The 19,445-nt window shown below is 34.5% G+C and overlaps 2 protein-coding genes across 2 annotated transcripts; both read left to right on the forward strand.

The window, feature by feature from the left end:
• The first annotated feature begins 249 nt into the window (after nucleotides 1-249).
• On the forward strand, nucleotides 250-1,302 carry LOC145800725 (uncharacterized). Its single transcript, XM_082890456.1, has one exon. It carries the CDS (start codon nucleotides 250-252, stop codon nucleotides 1,300-1,302), a length of 1,053 nt encoding a protein of 350 aa, XP_082746582.1.
• A 39-nt stretch (nucleotides 1,303-1,341) lies between these two features.
• On the forward strand, nucleotides 1,342-5,494 carry LOC145800726 (uncharacterized). The gene is made up of 3 exons (XM_082890457.1): nucleotides 1,342-2,065; nucleotides 2,423-2,622; nucleotides 5,180-5,494. Exons 1-3 carry the CDS (start codon nucleotides 1,342-1,344, stop codon nucleotides 5,492-5,494), a joined length of 1,239 nt encoding a protein of 412 aa, XP_082746583.1.
• The last annotated feature ends 13,951 nt before the right edge of the window (nucleotides 5,495-19,445 follow it).

The raw sequence follows: 19,445 nt of genomic DNA on the forward strand, positions 1-19,445 counted from the left end.
TTTTGCCCGTAGTATGTTATTTAATCTTTTTCTTTGTTTTATTTGTATTTTGCTAATTGCAGCTTATCTAATCTAATTAATGAATTTTTTTTTTTTACTATCCTTGCACATAAATATAATAATAATAATAATAATAATAATAATAATAATAATAATAATAATAATAATAATAATAATAATAATAATAATGATAATAAATAAATGAACAAATCACGAATTACTAAAGAAAAAAAAATCCCATCATGCAGAATGGCTGGACGAACAAGAAATAATAACAACGGTAATGGTGATGGAGTGTCTGATGGCGATGTCGCTCGAATTATACGCGCGATTGCTGATAGGGCAAGCAATATACCACCCCGAAACCAAGATCAAAACAAATCGGAAATGATAGCAAAATTTGAAAAGCTACGTCTCCACAAATTCCTTGGTGGATCAAACCCCCATGAAGCTGAAGCTAAAGCTTGGTTAAGACAAATTAAGAAGTTGCTAGATACTTCCGACATCCGAAACGAACAAGATAGAGTGACCATGACGGCATTTCAAATGGAAGGGGAAGCAGATCATTGGTGGGAAATGATCAAAAGTACTCAACAAGTAGAGACATTAACTTGGAGACAGTTCGAAGACCTGTTCATGGAAAAGTATTTTCCTAACTCGCTAAGACAAGAAATGATTCAAGAGTTCCTCCAACTGAAACAAGGAAAAATGCCAGTCGCTCAATATGCGAACCGTTTTGAAGCTCTTTCATGGTACGCTTCAGCCATAGTAGCAAATGAAGAGGATAAGGTTAGGCGATTTGAATGGGGTTTGGATATAGACATTAGAGGAAGGTTGATCGCAGTGCAACTTTCCACCTATGCTCAAATGGTGGATCGAGCTTTAATTGTGGAGCGAGAATTAGCAGATTCCGAGCACACTCGAAATCAACGATCAAGGAACAACAACCAACCACGCAGAGGAGGTCCAGTCCACAACACCAGAAACCATCCTGCACCAGCACCTTATGCCGAAGGGATACAGCAGCAACAAAGGCAGAATCGAGGAAACCAGCAAGAAGGAAACTTTGTAAATGAGTGGAAAGGAAGATGTTTCAGATGTGGTCAACCGGGGCATCGTCGAAGTGAGTGTCCTCAAGGTGGGGAGTATTTTATGGATCAGCGAGGGGCACAACAATACAACAAATGCCAACCAGGGCAAGGTTCTAAGCCTACTCAAAATACTCAGACCAACAAGGGGCAGCCACAAGCCTCTAGGAATGTAGGCCGACCAAGAACACAACTACAAGGAGCTGAAAATTGAAAGAAACCAGGAGAGACTAACCAACAAGCAGTGGGGAGAATGTATGCTCTCCAAGAAGAAGAAAATGTTGATAACCCATCAGTAATTCAAGGTATGTTAATCCTTATGAATTCTTGGGTTAAAGTATTGTTTGATTCTGGAGCTTCGCATTCTTTTATATCCACTGCATGTGTGACAAGTTTGGGTTTAGAACCAGAAGCGTTAGACATAGCTATGAGTGTCGCTTCACCCTTAGGAGGTCAAACCCGAGTAAATCTAGTATGTAAATCTTGTGAGCTAGAAATCTCTGGTTCATATTTGATCTGTGATCTAAGAGTTATGGATATGTCTGATTTTGACGTCATCCTAGGAATGGACTGGTTGTCAGTTCATCAAGCCATTATTGATTGTTACTGTAAGACAGTGATAGCATCCCCCCTTAACGGCACGAAAGTTCAATTTAAAGGAGATAGACAAGATTCTCTAACTCCAACGTGTCGCAAGTCACGATGGCATGATCAACTAACCGGATGGTTGGCAAGCCTAATTTTGGAAGATGAAAATCAAAAGGATCCAGGATTACCCCATGTGGTGTGTGAATACGCTGACGTTTTCCCTGATGAATTACCGGGATTACCCCCAAAACGAGACGTAGATTTCACGATTGAGCTTCAACCTGGGACTTCACCGATTTCAATAGCACCACATCGTATGGCGCCAGTTGAACTTCGAGAATTAAAGGAGCAATTGCAAGAACTGTTGAATAAAAAGTTTAGCAGACCAAGTACATTTCCTTGGGGAGTGCCAACATTATTCGCGAAGAAGAAAGATGGAACCTTAAGATTGTGCATCGATTATCGACAACTAAATCGAGCCACCATTAAAAATCGATATCCCTTACCCAGAATTGATGACTTGTTCGATCAATTAAGAGGTTCAAAATGTTTTTCCAAAATTGACCTTAGGTCGGGATATCACCAACTTCGTGTCAGATGAGAAGTTATACCCAAAACTGCGTTTCAAACCCGTTATGGCCACTATGAGTTTGTGGTAATGCCATTTGGTTTGACGAATGCGCCTGGGGTATTCATGAGTTTAATGAACAAAATTTTTACACCCTATTTGGACCAATTTGTGGTAGTATTCATTGACGATATTTTGATATACTCACGATCGGAGGAAGACCACGAGCAACATCTGATAACCGTTTTGCAAATTCTAAGAGAGAACCAATTATATGCTAAAGCTAGCAAATGTGAATTTTGGTTGAAGGAAGTAAAACTCTTAGGTCATGTTGAGTCTGAATCAGGAATGTCAATGGATCCTACTAAAATAGAAGCAGTAATGGGGTGGAAACAACCTAAGAATACGTTTGAGATTCGTAGTTTCTTGGGATTAGCAGGTTATTATAGGAGATTCATTCAAGATTTCTCCAAATTAGCCAAGCCGATGACACGCCTAACGCAAAAAGGAGTAAAGTTTGAATGGAACGAAGCGTGTGAGCAGTCATTTCAAGAACTCAAGAAGAGACTGACAAGCGCTCCTATATTAATCATACCCGAACGTGACGTTGGGTACACTGTGTGTAACGCCCTCAAAATAATAACATTAAACCCAACAAATAAGACATGCATTGATATGTAAAAGTTCCACATTCTTCCATTTTTCTGAATTCCATTACCTAAGTATTACATGTTAACAACAAAAACAAATGCCCTAAGGGCTTACAGCTTTCCAAGTTAACACTTGGTTACAACAAAAGAGTACTAACTCATACACATTAAGCCCTTGGCTTGAATTTACATGTAATACATCAAAAGTAAAACGACAAAAGTATGTCCGCCTCTAGCCTCCCAAGCTATGTCCTTGGAGGTGGCATGCTACCTGTACCTGAAAATGATATTCCTAAATAGGGTGAGCCACAGCCCAGCAGAAATATACTAAACCAACTATGAACAATGACTAAAAGATTAGCAATTGATAGATGGCCAACACTGATACATTCACATAAATCACATATTTATGTCATACGACTTATGAGTCCAAGTTACTTTTCATTTTCCCTTTTTCAACAGATAGGCATATAAACTCTATCCACATTCTCAACAGATATGTATAACAACAATATCTACATTCACAGATAAGCATATAAGCTATATCCACACTTCACAAAGATAAGCATAAGAGCTCTATCTTCACTTCTCTAGACAAGCATATGAGCTGTATCTACGGAGTTCATCCCCTATCTTCTCCCAACACTATCCGGTTTAGAGGTACATCCCCCATCTTCCCCTAAACCGCGGAGTACATCCCCCATCTCCTCCTCTACACATAACGTATACAAACACATTGGTTCTATATACAATCACTCAATACATACAGTTAATGTATTCTATCAACCGTCAAGTTCCATGACACATTCCATTGATTAGTTTCCGTTTGCCTAATCATCATGCATTGTCTACAACAATCACGACTATCCTCTACCGATAGCCCAAAGTAGTTATTTCTAAACAGAAAATAAATGCACAATGGATATTCAATCAACATTTCATTTCCTCATTTCTCATAATTAATTATCCAAATTAATCAAACAATGTAAGTAGGTCATTATCCATAATTAACATTTCAACCCTTAGGTTCCATTTTCACCAATGATTCAACATTTATTCCATTTCTCTATGCCAAATATGCATCTAGGTTTATTATGAATAAAACCCCAACTTTTGTAAAATAATACAAAAAGCCCCAAACTTTCACAAAATTACCAAACCAACCCCAACATCTCAAAATACTAAAATTTAAAGACAAAATCCATAGAGAGGAGTAGGATATCCCTACCTCGAAGTTTGAGCCAAAAAGGAGATGAAAACTCGAAGATCAACGTGTTCCAAATCCAAACTTTTTCAGATTAAATCGAAGCTCTCAACGCCCTCTATCTTTTTAACAAATGCCCTAGGCTAGGTTCACACTCTAGCGAGATCAAATCTTAGAGAGAGTGTAAGTTTAGAGAGAGAGAGTCTCGGATCTAGGGTTTGATCAAAAAAGAAAGTGAAAAAGTGATGTTCAAAAACGCTACTGTCCGCTGATATAAAACACGCTCGCTCGAGCGAAGACTTTGTCGCTCGAGCGACCAGACACAGAAAACTCTCGCTCGAGCCAAGAAGTTCTCGCTCGAGCCAAAAACTCAGAAGTGCGCTCGAGCGAAAGAATGCTCGCTCGAGCTAACAACTCAAACCCTCAGGTCTGCAACCAGAAGCACGCTCGAGCGACAGACCTCTCGCTCAAGCGAAGAACAAACCAGACCGCTCGAGCGAAGAAAGCTCACTCGAGCCAAGAAATGCAACTCTCAGGTCCAGAACCAGGCGTAATCGCTCGCTCGAGCGAAGCCACCCTGGCTCGATCCACCAGACACGAACTCAACTCTCGCTCGAGCGACCAACTCCTCGCTCGAGCGAAGGTCCAAAAATCTGGGCAGCAGCACTAGGCTCCCAAACACAACCAACCTGTAACAAACCTGCCCAACACATCCTATAACTCAAATATACAAAGTAAAAAGGATGTAAACAAGATAATAAACAACTACCAACATCCACGGACACATGTCCGGATCACTGTTCGACAAGGGTAAACCCGGGATCGCTATACTGTGTATTGTGATGCCTCTAAAGAAGGGTTAGGTAGTGTGTTAATGCAAAACGGGAAGGTAGTAGCTTACGGATCAAGACAATTGAAGAATCATGAGAAAAATTATCCTACTCACGATCTGGAGTTGGTGGTTGTGGTCTATGCACTTAAGACTTGGCGACATTACCTTTATGGCGAAAAATTTGAGATATTTACCGATCACAAAAGCTTGATGTACTTGTTCACACAAAGAGATTTGAACATGAGGCAGAGACGCTGGATGGAGTACCTTGAAGATTACCAATTCACCTTGTCTTACCATCCCGGGAAGGCTAATGTTGTAGCAGATGCACTAAGTCGAAAGACAAGAGAGATTGTAGCCAGCATATCAATTAAAGAATGGGAAATGGTAAGCACCGTGAATGGGTTTAAGTTACAACCAGAGGCTCAAAATGGGAAGGGTAGGTTGTTTACAATGGTTACAACACCCCAACTTCTTACCAAAGTGTTGGAAGCCCAAAGATTTGATCAAGAGACCGACTTCATCAAGGCCCGATTAGTGTCCGGGGAATCTTCACCAGATTAGACGCTCCACCAGGATGGTAGTTTAAGGTATTTAGGTAGAATTTTTGTGCCAAACATCGAACAATTTAGAGACAAAGTACTTAAAGAATTTCACCATTCGGTTTTTGCGGTTCATCCTGGAGGAAACAAGATGTACCAGGATCTTAAGCGACAGTATTGGTGGAGTGGAATGAAGAAGGACGTTGCTCAATTCGTATCTAAGTGCTTGACGTGTCAGCAAGTGAAGGCAGAACATCAAAAGCCGGCAGGGAAACTCCAACCTTTACCAATATCTAAGTGGAAATGGGAACACATAACAATGGATTTTGTAACGGGATTACCCTGGTCGCCGCAAGGCCATGATGGCATTTGGGTGGTGGTTGATCGATTAACTAAGACGACACATTTCCTACCAATAGGACCAGCAGGCACACTCGAATCTTTAAGTCGATTATTTATTTGAGAAATTATTAGATTGCACGGAGTACCAGTCTCAATAGTATCAGATCGTGATTCTCGTTTTACGTCATAATTCTGGCAAAGTCTGCAAAAAGCCTTGAGTACAGAGTTGTGTTTTAGTACAGCTTTTCACCCTCAAACTGATGGTCAATCAGAAAGAACAATTCAGACTTTAGAAGACATGTTTCGAGCTTGTGTGATCGACTTTAAAGGTAGTTGGGAGAAACACATACCACTAGTCGAATTCTCTTACAATAACTATTTTCAAGCAAGTATTGGTATGGCACCGTATGAAGCTTTGTACGGACGGCCTTGCCGATCACCAATATGTTGGACAGAAGTCGGAGAAACACCTCTTTTAGGGCCAGAGTTAGTTCAAGAAACTACCAAGAAGGTGAAACTAATTAGGCAAAGGGTCGAGACCGCTCAAAGTAGGCAGTAAAGCTATGCAGATCAAAGGAGAAGACCTTTAGCATTTAAAGTTAGAGATCATGTGTTTCTGAAAATATAGCCTCGCCGAGGAGTTGTTCGTTTCAGAAAGAAGGGAAAGTTGTCACCACGCTTCATTGAGCCTTTCGAAATCCTAGACAAAATAGGAGAAGTGGCATACCGTTTGGCTCTACCCCTCAACTGGTTGGAGTACATAATGTTTTTCATGTCTCTATGCTACGGAAATATGAGCCACACTCTTCTCGCATCATCAATTGGGAGGAAATTAATCTTGATGAAGACGCGGCATTTGAAGAAAAGCCTGTCAAAATTTTAGATCGTCACGAGAAGAAATTACGAGGTAAAACTATACCGTTGGTTCGAGTTCTCTGGAGACATCGTGGGATGGAAGAGTCAACATGGGAGCAAGAAAATATGATGCGTGCCAATTACCCTCAACTTTTTGAGTCTAAAAGTACGAATTAATTTCGAGGACGAAATTTTTTTTTTAGGAGGGTAGATTGTAAAAACCAATATTTAAATTATTCTTAAAAGAAAATAAATTAATTAATTATGTTATTCAGAATCTACCTAAAATATATAATAGTGTAAAAAAAATAATAAATAAATAAATATAGGAGAATCAGATTCGGTGGCAAGGGTATGCCACATGCTAACTTGCATGTTGGCTTGGTGAATTCCACCAAATGATGGCTTTTGGGTAGAGTGAAGTTTATGGCAGGGAATAACATCATGAAAAGAGAGAGAGAGAGAGAGAGAGAGAGAGAGAGAGAGAGATCTGCCTATATATATCATAGGTAGACTTAGTTCATGGACACATACAAACAAAAGAAGAAGTATATACGGGTGAGGAGAGATTCAATAGAAGAAAAAGAAGAGGGGAAGGTTAAGGAAGCAAAATTTTTCTACCAGTTCATCACCCATTTGAATCGTACTGTTAAGTAAGAAAACCCTCTCAATCCTCTCATTTTTTTTTATATATTTGAAATTTTCAGATTATATATGATAAATTGTCTAAACTGTGTTGAGAATAATCTGTTTTGAATCTGTCAGAATGTTGCCCAAATTTTTAGATAATTTTATATTCAAAATTTCGAGATGATTTCTTCTACAAAGTTGTTGATAATGATGTCTAGTTCATCCAGAAATTTTGGCAACAGTTTTTGAGCTTTCTAAGAATTTATTCAAATTTTTTTACCAAATCTGAAACTGTGTTGAGAATAATCTGTTTTGAATCTGCCAGCATGTTTGCCCGAATTTTTAGACAATTTTATACTCAAAATTTCGAGATGATTTCTTCTACAAAGTTGTTGGTAATGATATCTAGTTCATCCAAAAATTTTGGTAACAACTTTTGAGCTTTCTACGCATTTATACAAAATTTTAGCTAAATCTGAAACTGTGTTGAGAATAATCTGTTTTGAATCTACCAGAATGTTGTCCGAATTTTTAGACAATTTTATATTCAAAATTTAGAGATGATTTCTTCTACAAAGTTGTTGATAATTATGTCTACTTCATCCAGAAAATTTGGTAACAATTTTTGAGCTTTCTACGAATTTATACAAATTTTTAACTAAATCTGAAACTGTGAGACAGATTTTACTATGTATTTGAAAATTTATTTAAAATTCTATACTAAGCCAAATCTGTTAATTTCTAACTAAAAGATGAAATTTGAGAAGTCTAGTTTCATGATAAATTTTTAGATTATGGGTTTGATCTATGAATTAATCTAAATGAATAATGTTACCGATAGAGGGTTAATACCGGGTATACAGGGTGAGCCCTGATTTTTAATAATTTTTAAGTAAATTGTGTCGCAAAACCCTAAGATGGCACGGGGCTTATTTGAACCCTTATCGGTATTTGGTTTTGGAATAAGGGTGGACGTGTAGGTGGCACGCAGGAAAGTTACGTACCCCTGGCAGACCGTTCCGTTGGGACAGACCACGGACGTCACGGCTTGGGTATATAACTCTGGACGTGGGCATCTTTAATAGTTCTTGAATATTTGGACAAGGGGGGGTTCTAAATTAACCATGGCCATGACTTAGTGGTTGATAAGTTAAACCTCTTTAGTAACCCGCAAGGGTGGCCCAGTGGGTGAGGGAAGAAAACCTGGGGTCTGGGAGTTTGCTCCTCTTGGAGGTCCCAAGTTCGAATCCCACTCCCCACGGGTTACTGTGCGGGCCACTGGAGGTTTGCCCGGTCGTTAACTTCAGGGCCCTCAGGATTAGTCCCATGCTTCGGCTGTTGGGATACCTGAGTTATCAAAAAAAAAAAAAAAAAAAAGAAAGTTAAACCTCTTTAGTGAGATTTCAATGGTCACCTAAGTTATTAAAATTATTTGAATTATTTTAATGGTTGTAATTTATGTCTACGATTATATTATTATCTTGTGTTTATAATCTCATTATTTTTTTCAAAAAGAATGGTAGGTTGGTTATGTTTTCTTACTGTGTTACAAAACTCATGGCATATATTTTTGTTGCCCTGGCGTTTCATGCCAGATTATGTCGAGGAAGGGACTGAGGCTGAAATTGAAGCTGCTGCTAATATTGAACCTTGGCTAACTTAGAGTCAAGATTTTATCAAAATAAAATCCTGTTATCTCTTGTATTAGTATTTAACTATGTTGTGATGTTGTGTGTGAACTTGTAGTTTTATTTTGTTGTTGGACCTTGACTATGTAAGAATTTAAAAGTTCCTAATTAGTAGTTAAAATTTTATCTAGCAAATTATTGTTATTTAAATCTTATGACGTTTCAAAAAAAATTTGGGATGTCACAATTACTAAGCCCATGAAAAGATGAAAGCATTTGAATGGTACTAGGCTTAATCTCATAATGGGTTGCATCGGTAATCGGCAATCGGATGCAAGATGATGAAACATCAGCGGTAGGGGTAAAATGTGCCTTCAGTGACCTAGGTTAGTCAACTATTGCTTCAGCCATTGCTAAAGTCGATTTATATTTTTGGAGATTTCTAAGGTCCGCTCTAGTTCAAGGTCGCACAATAATTTTGAAAGACAAGAACAACAACCGTGCATACAACACAGTCACACTTTTTTTATTTATTTTATTATTATTATTATTATTATTATTATTATTATTATTTAACGACAGTACAAAGAAAGAAAACACCTACAAATTAGAACAACAAAACTTAAATAACACTTTACAAGATAATAAAATAAATGTATAACATGTCTGGAGTCGTAAACTACCCTTTAAGGAAAATTAAATTGCAATAAATAAAAGTACGATAAAAATAAAAGGGGGTATAAGACCTCTCAAAGAAAAAAGAATATGATAAAGTAAATTGCAATAAAATAAATGTTAGTAGCCAGTAGTTAATAGTCAGAATTTTATTTTTTATGTTTTATATCCTCAAAGTTATATGTCCAGCAAAGGTCATCCACTAGTATCCAGCAAAGGTAAATATCCCACAAATTATATGTCCAGCATGGATATTTCCTCAATGGTACAGTATGATTTTTTATTTTTTTTTATTTTTTTTATTTTTATTTTTTTAGTTCACCTGCACAAGAAAATCTGCACAAAAAGAAAAATCAGTAAAAAAAACTAATTGAAATTTCTGAAAAAAGAAAACTTACCAGAAGTCCTCGACCACAGTGTCAAAATTTGATGTTGTCGTTTGCACACCAAAATAAAATGAATAAAACTGGTAACAACTACTATTACGAAATGTAGCAGTTAAGAATGGGTGTCAAACCACGGAGACTAGGGCAAGTTGTTTTAGTTCAAAATTTTGGTTTTGGAAAGGAAAATTGAGGGAAAAAAAAAAACTTAGGATCTAGAATCCACACTGACCTTGTAATTAGGGGTTATTGTATTTAGGTTGTAGAAAATCATTGAAATGGGTACTGCGATATATCTTGGTCGGGACACATCACTTAAAAAGATTTGTGTTTTAAAATCACAAATCATTTTTACTTAGCACAAACTGTCACCACTAAAATAAACTAACCTAAAATGAACTGAACTACTGTTGATGCACAACCCATTTTACTAGGTATGACTCGTCTAACCATTTCAATACACAAGCAGTGAAAACAATTGTGCAACATGTATTCATGACCAGTGAAAACATAATTTGATAAAACAATATTTACACAAATATCTGAGTTATACAACAGTACCCCAATCAATTAAAAATCTACAAAATTAAATACAAAATATCCCAATTACTTGATCAGAGTTTCATCTTAACCCTAAGATATGGAAATTAGTTCCACATACAATTATTACAACCACTAAAAAATATATACATTCTAACCTTCTCACTCTCTCTTTCTTTCCTTCTTTCTTTTCTTTTTTTTTACTTTTCTTTCTCTCTCGCAGATCTTCAGCTCATGCCCTGGCGAAGCCAAAAAAGGCCCAGGGGGTCACATGCCCCCCTCAATTTTGAACTTTTTTTGCTTTTATTTTGTAATCATATACAAAATGTATTCTTTTTTTTCTTAACGTGTTATTTGACCAAGGATTTATTATATTGTTCACAATAAGTAGCTATTTGATACTTTGAAAGCACCATATGATATTGTTTATGTAGTAGTCTAAACCAATAGTGTAGTGGAAAATCGTATGGATTGAATATAATTAACTCATTATTTTCAGGTAGTTGACAAATTACTTAGGCCTCGTTTGGCAAGAGGCTATTTTAGCCAATTAGCCAAAAAGTTACTAAATTAGCCAAAAAGCCAACAACTCATACCAAAAAGTCAAAGATTCTCTTTTCTCTCTACTTTTTGCACATCTTTTCGTAATTAGCCAAAAAGTCATCCCAAACATACAAGTTTTTTTTACCTACATTTTTAGCCAAATAGCCAAAAAGTTACTAAATTAGCCTGTTCCCAAACGAGGCCTTAGTGTGATTTGTGATTTCTCATGCTTTGAATATCACATACGCAACGCCATATGGTCCTCTAAGAATATTTAATAATTTTCATTCAAAACACATCATTTATAAGTAATATCATCTCTTTAATATTTTCTGTCAAATAAAAATTAAATAGATTTTATAATAATTTGTACTATAAATGATGTGTTTTTATTTTCCAAAATTAGAAATTTTGATCCATAATTTTTTGTACTAAAATTACAAACTTACATTATCATTCCGCATCGAGCTATTGCACACTATTATAGAATTTTGATTTGTTCCTATCAATAATGATTTTTAATTTCTTATATTTAAATTTAACTCATAAAATTATTATTATCTTAATATTGGTCATGATTTTTTTAAATAAAAAATTATAATTAATAAATACCCTTTCTACCTTAATTTTTTTTTGACTCCGCCGCTACTCTCAGCTGCCCCATTCGCCTTGAATTGCTTTGTCTTTTATGGGCAAAGCATCACCAGCAAGTCAACAAAACAAAGCAAAAAATAAATAATATAAACTTATATATATATATATATATATATAAAAGTTAGAGGCAGCGTGAGTGAAGAGGGTGCACAATTAAATACTTTGCATCTTTTTAATATAATAATATTTAAAATGTATTATTTATATTAATTTTTATATAAGCACTCAAAATATATAAAAACATATAAAATATATAAAATTATAAAATAATAAAAATAAATAAACTAATAAAATATATTTTAAGGGGCTAAATATATAACATTTAGGCTCCAATCATTTATCAACATTTGCACAATTCACTACCGTAACTCTATAGTTTCTCAATGTTTGTCATTACCATTGTTCAACGTTCACATATGTCCTGACCACCTCAGTTGTATTTGTTTTGCCACCACTACCGTCTTCATCTTGTTATTCCTCTTTCTTCTTCCGTTGATCCAAATCTATACCATCTCTGTTTTCATTATCGAATAGTGTAAAATGTCACAAAGAAATTTCACTATGTCAAATTTATGAACTTTCACTAATAGTCAATGAAATTTAAAAATTCACACAAAAAATTTCACTGTCAGAAATTTAATTCTAAGAAATTTCTTACCGTGAAATTAAAGATTTTAAACTTTTAATTGTAATGATGTAAAGACATTAAAATTTTGTTAAGTGTGCATGAAATTAGTTATTCAAATGTGACCGACTTTGTAGTATAGGTCCATGAAATTTCAATGGTTTTGATTAGTGAAATTTCATTGATAATTCAGTGACATTTGATTGAATATAGTCAGTGAAATTTTGCAGAATTAATCTACATTTAAATTAATATAATAACAATTTAAAGTTAATGAAATTTCATTAAAGTCAAAACAAATTTCAATGTAACAATACAGTCAAAATTCAATTTAATTTTAATTTTTTTAATTCTTACCCATTAATTAAAAAAATTTAATTTTGAAAGTAATGAAATTGCACTGACCTAGCACAGTGAAAATTCACTTCACCAAAGACACCGCAAAATGGTCACTGACAACTGAAAGTTGTTGCTAGCGGCTGAAAGTATTCATTGACGGTTACTAACAAATATATTTTAGTTGTCCTTAGTGTTCTTAAACTACAAAATTTATTTTAGTTGTTTTTAAATTAATATAAAATATTTACAACTAAAGAGGGGGAAAAAAACCCGAAATTTGTTATCAATTTTTTTTTTTTTTGTTAGACACAAAAATAAAATAAAACTCTATATTAATAACTCATTACCTCTGAGACTAATAATACAAATAAAAAAAATGATAAAAAAAATCAGTATTCAAACTATTGTATAGGGTGAATTACTCTAACCATTCTTAAAGTTTGAAGAAAAAAAAAAAAAAAAAAAAAAAAACATACAACAAATCTCCTAAGCAATTTTTTTTAATTATACTGGCCTGTATTTTAATAAATAGAATTATTGCATGTGATAGATAATCAAGGGTACAAGATATAAATTTTAGCATAAATGAAATTATTATGGTATTTTTTTTGAATGACTAATAGAAATGTATTATTTTTTAGGATAAATTAATAACCTTGATATTTTAATTCATATAACTCAAAGTTTAACTTTTTATCAATAATTTGTTTATTATATAAATAAAAAATATTATTATTATTTCTTTTAAACGGGAATGTATACCTTAAGTTATTTATTTTTATATTTTTTCACTATGTACATTAATTCGATCTATTTAACTTTATTAAAAGGTAAATCAGTAGGACTCATTTAGGAACATGTTAGTAATTGATTTGTTTGTTGGCTTAAAATATGAGGTAAAAAAATTAATAGTTTTGTTTAATTTGTCTCTTGAGAGACAATTTTTGAAAAAATAAAAATTAAAAATTTGTTTGGTTGAAAATTTTTGAAAAAAAAAATTCAAAATTATTTTTCTCTCTATTAGAAATCAATCAATCATTTTTTCTCTCTCCTCTCTCCCCTTCCTTCTCTTAAATCCAACACATTAATTAATTAATTTTTCTCTCACACCCATCTATTCAATTATAAATTTTTTTTTTCAAAACATACAATCAAACAAATTTTTAAAATTTGTAAACTCTTTTCAAAAAATTATTTTTCAAAATTGTTTCACAAATACAAACTAAACATGGCCAATATGTTTAAGTTGGCTTTTTGATTTTTTTACTAAAAAATGTGAAAAAAAAATAAAAAGAAAATTGTACAATTTGCTAGTTCTTTTTTTTAAAAAATTAATATTTTTTTTATTTTAAGCTAAAATTAGATGTTGCAAAACGAATTATTGAGTGAAGTTAAAAGGCAAAGTGTAAAGTAGTAAGTAGTTTACACCACCCTTTTTTATTTTTATTTATTTGTTTATTTATTTATTTTGTCAGTTGACTATTCAATGGGACAGTGCCACGGGTGTCTCTCCAATGTAATGGTCCAACTTAACAGTGCACGTGACACACGCGTGCGCATCTACCCGACATGTCTGTCTATCCTATATTTTAATGGATTCAGCAACATGCCTTTAAAAAAAAATTGTATTCAGCAACACACATAAAAATAAATAAATAAACAAATTGTGCAGCAGTCCCAACCACATGTGTTCCGACTCATACTATTAATCCACTTTTATCAATTTAAAAATTATCTAAAAATTAATATTTCACACACTTCACATAAACTCTAAATTATACAAATTAATTTCTACTATATAATCCTACATTCAAAAAATTCTGAAGCAGACTTTTTCCCGATGTTCCTTTCTATACTGTACACCATCTTATCACGTCTCTCTGTACATTAACAGAAACCAATGTCACTCCTCGTCACTCTCATCTACAAAATTAAACAAGTTTTTTAAGCAATAATGATTCATCCCATTAAAAACATCACCACTAATAGCATTAATGCATTAAAAAAGTAAAAAAAAAAAAAATACAACTCCAAGACCAAAACATCACATCATTAATGACGGGACCCACTACCACCTAATTAGTGGGAGCACTAATTAGTGCTCCCAAGCATTTTTCTTTTTTAAGTTGACTGTAATGTCCTCCAAACCCCATACATCAAATGATAATTTAGGTTGGTTTGGGAAGTGGGTTGGTTTTTTTATTTTTTAGCTTTTTTGATTATTTTAGTCTGGGTTAAAAAGTTTTGTTTGGGAAGATTTTTTTAGTTTTTTGACTTTTTTTATGAGAGAAGAGTGTAATGATTATGGGTTAGATATAATGTTTTGTTTGCTATGGCTAAAATAGCCTATTTTGTTTTTTGTTGCTAAAATAGCCAAAAAAGCTTAGAAACCTTCTTCCCAAACGATACCTTAATCACTCATTATAGTTTTTTATATAACAAAGATTAAGAACTCAAATTTAAAATAAAAAAATAAAAAATTGTTAAATATAAAACATTTTTTTACAGATTTTTTAACCATTTAACTTATTTTCAAAATACTTTTCACTTCAATCATAATATCAAAATTTGACTTTTTTATTTTTTATAAAAATATATACAGAAATATAGAAAGAATGATATGACAATTTACAAGAATTTTTAAATTTTTTGAGTAAACCTTTTAATGGCCAAACAATGCGTAAAGAATAATGTTTGAGAGCTCGAAAATCTCCCCCCTAATCCCCCTAATGTCTAAAACGACGTTGTTTTGGGCATTATTTTTTTTTTCTTCGTCTTCTTCCATGTTCAGTCGCAGAGAGAAAGAGGGAGAGGGAGAGAAAGAGAGAGAGAGAAGAGAGGTCCCCGTCGTCGTCTTCGTCCAGCCCGATCGTCGTCCCCGTCGTCGTCCAACCCAGCCCGATCGCCGCCCAGCCCAGCCCCGCCTCTGCCTCCGCCTCCGCCTCCGCCTCCGCCTCCTCCTCCCCTGTGATTATGGCCCCCTCCAGTTCCTCTCCTCCTCCTCCTCCTCCTTCCTCCTCCTTCCTCCTTCCTTCTCCTCCTCCTCTGTTTCTGAAAGAAAAAAACAAAATTAGGGGGATTCGAGGGAGCTCATTTTCGAGCTCCCTAGCATTGCCCATGCGTAAATAATATCCTATAAGCACTTGTTAGCATTTGCCAACTTTAAAAACATTTTGGAATAATTTATCCATTTTAAATAATTTGCAAAATATATGTGTTGATTTAGTTTTAAAATTCTACTACTATTCTAAAAATCTAAAAAATATATATGTTTTTTACATTTTTTGTATCTCGAAAATATCCTCCCAAACTTATTAAATATCACACAGCAATTTACATCTACTGAACAACCAAATATCTTCTGAAATTCAAACACTTTCAAATGTCATAATATGATTATTTTTTTAATAATTCTATTACTTTTCTACTTTTCTTCTATTCCAAAAATACCCTCTTTATAATCGGAATTGAATGAAACGACAAGTATGAAACCTTTGAATATATCATAATATGTTTATTTTTTTTAATAATTCTACTACTTTTCTTCTATACCTTCAAACATCATAATATGATTATTTTTCTAATAATTCTACTACTTTGCTACTTTTCTTCGATTTCGAAACTATCCTTTTTATAATTGGATTTGAATGAAATGACAAGCATGAAGTATTGCTACACTTGAATAAAAAATGCATGTACAAATCGTTGCTTCCCACCTATCTACTACTATAACAAGATAGTGATTTATCTACATTTTACCAAAAAATTGGACTATCCATTCTTGTAAATGAGATGATGCCACTTCATCATTTCATCTATTTAACTGTTCGGATTGTATTGAAAAAAAAAATTTAATAAATAAATAAATAATCAGTTTGTTTGGTTTCAATTTTTTGAATTCAATTTTTTGAAAATTGAGTTTTCTTTTTTTTTGTTTTTAGTGAATATTTTTAAAATTTTAAGCAATTTTTTTACTTTTTTAGATGAACCTTACTTAGATGTATCTAAATAGTAAAATATTTGTAAAAAAATATTTTAAAAAATTAATAAATACACAAAAATATTAAAAAAAATGTATTGAATTTTTGTATTTTGTTTATATTTTGGGTATTTAGTAAATTTTTTAAAGATTTTTTTCAAAAATATTATACTTTTTAAGTGTATTTATGTTAGGTGTGTCTAAAAAAATTTTAAAAAAATAAGAAAAATTAAAAAAAAAATACGAAAAACAAAAAAGTAAAATTTTCTAAAAAATAAATTCTGAAAATAGAAACCAAACAATGTGAATTGTTTTATTTCTCATAAGCATCATGTTCAACAACGTCTCTCCCATTGTTGTCCTTTCTTCCCTCACCCATGGTCAGCGCACAGCATTGTTCCTTGCGATACCCATTTCTCACCCATTTCACCACATAAAATAAATAAATAAATAAAAAATAAAAATAAAAAAATCCTTTGTTGAATATGAAGAAATAAAATAGTTGAAGGTATGTATGGTGTCAGAGAATGGGTTGCAAATTAGTTGATGAGAGTTTGGTTAATACTTGATAAAATTAGTTACAATATGATAGTCATGATGTGCATCAAAAGTTGTTGAAGGAAATTGCATCAATTGATTGCCTTTGACAATGGTCGGAATTCAGATCTCAAGTGAATGTGAGATGTCTTGATAGGTTGCAATGAATGGAGACGACATGGTTGTAAATGAGCGGAGAGGAAGTTGTGCAATAAAGGAAGGTGATTTATCAACGACAAGGAGTTGCAATGAGATTCTGAGGTGGTGGTATCTATATCGTCATCCGATTCAAGAGCTATTACGACAAGCACCACATCACCACTAACAAGTAGTACGTCCTCAGTGTGATTGGTCAGAGAGTTTCTCAAAAACTCCAAAAAAATTGGATTCGAAATGAGTTTCAAATTTGTTTGAAACCATGGTATGGTAACTACCTTTGCATAAACATTCCTTTATTCAAAAAGTAAATGAGAAATTAGATTTCCAAATTTAATCATTTACAAATATATAATTTATTCTATAATTATATTGAAATTCAAAATTTGAATTTATTTATAGTTACTAAAAAGATTGAAAGTTTCTTTCTCTTTTATATATTTGTTATATTTATTATTATTTTTTTTAAAAAAATTGTTTGATGTTGGAGTCTGAAAGCAAATAATGTTTGGTTAATACATTATTTTTAATTAAATAGGTCTCTATTTATGTCTCCTATCAAATTGAGCCAAAAAATATGAGTTGATTTTTTGGCTATTTTAGTCCCGATTAAAAAGTTTGTTTGGGTTGGCTTTTTTAGCTTTTATAACTTTTCAAAGAGAAAAAAATAAAATGATTATAATTTAAATGTAATATTTTAGGGAGCTTTTTTTATAAATCCATTTTCTAAGAGTTTTATTCCATCCAACCCATATTCTTTTTGACTATTCCATTAGGTCCAATTTGAGAAAAGAAGACCAAAATATCATTTTCATCGACTTATGTTCTATTTAGTTCACATTATTTTCTTATATTTCAATAAGTCCTATGGGTGACATAATTACCAAAATACCCGTAATGTGAATGTTCACACCGTCAACGTAAATGTTCATATCGTCAATGTGTAGGGGCCCGGCCCATGTCGATCCTCGTGGGTGCCCGAAAAAATTCGAGTCGGGCCGGGCCGGCCCACAGGCCAAAAAAATAGGCCCGGCTTGGCTTGTTGATAATATAAATATTCACATTGACAAGTTAACATTCACATTGATAGGAGTGTAAAATTGGCCTGCGGCACGTGGGCGGCCCGAAACCGGCCCGCCGCCCGGGGCGGGCCCGGACCGGCCCGTTCACAATGTGAATATTCACATTGACATATTAACATTAACAATAACATTGACAAGAGTGTAAAATTGGCCCATGACCCGTGGGCAGCCCGAAGCCCGGGACCGGGTCGGGACAGGCCCGGCCCGGCCCGGCCCGTTGACAATGTGAATATTCACATTGATATGTTAACATTCACATTGATAGAAGCGTAAAATTAGCCCGTGGCCTGTGGCCGGCCCGAAACCCGTCCGCGACTCGTGAGCTGCCCTGGGCGGGCCCGGCCTGACCCGTTGATAATATGAATATTCACATTGACATGTTAACATTCACTCTTATCAATGTGAATGTTAACATGTCAATGTGAATATTCACATTGTCAACAGGCCGGGCCGGGCCCGCCCCGGGCCGCCCATGGGCTGCGGGAGGGTTTCGCGCCACCACGGGACGGGGGCCAATTTTACACTCCTATTAATGTGAATGTTAACATGTCAATGTGAATATTCACATTGTCAACGGGCCGGGCCGGGGCCGTCCCGGGCCGCGGGCGGGCTTTTGGCCGCCCATGGGCCGCGGCCCAATTTTATACTCTTATCAATGTGAATGTTAACATGTCAATGTGAATATTCACATTGTCAATGGGCCGGACCGGGCCTGCCCCGGGCCGCCCATGGGCCGCGGGCGAGTTTTGCGTCGTCACGGGACGAGGGCCAATTTTACACTCCTATTAATATGAATGTTAACATGTCAATGTGAATATTCACATTGTCAACGGGCCGGGCCGGGTCGGTCCCGCCCTGGGCTGCTATCCAGTTTTATACTCTTATCAATGTGAATGTTAACATGTCAATGTGAACATTCACATTGTCAACAGACCGGGCCGGGCCCGCCCACGGGCCGTGGGCGGGTTTTGGGCAGCCACGAGGCGCGGGCTAATTTTATACTCC

This window comes from Camellia sinensis, chromosome 10 (assembly GCF_055761805.1).
Source record: "Camellia sinensis isolate YWXY chromosome 10, ASM5576180v1, whole genome shotgun sequence".
NCBI lineage: Eukaryota > Viridiplantae > Streptophyta > Magnoliopsida > Ericales > Theaceae > Camellia > Camellia sinensis.

Coding starts and splice junctions, on each gene's coding strand:
- LOC145800725 (XM_082890456.1), top strand. CDS start 250: ATGGCTGGACGAACAAGAAATAATAACAACGGTAATGGTGATGGAGTG.
- LOC145800726 (XM_082890457.1), top strand. CDS start 1,342: ATGTATGCTCTCCAAGAAGAAGAAAATGTTGATAACCCATCAGTAATT. Junction 2,066..2,422: donor TAAAAAGTTTAGCAGACCAA/GTACATTTCCTT, acceptor AATTTGTGGTAG/TATTCATTGACGATATTTTG. Junction 2,623..5,179: donor ATCCTACTAAAATAGAAGCA/GTAATGGGGTGG, acceptor AACATGAGGCAG/AGACGCTGGATGGAGTACCT.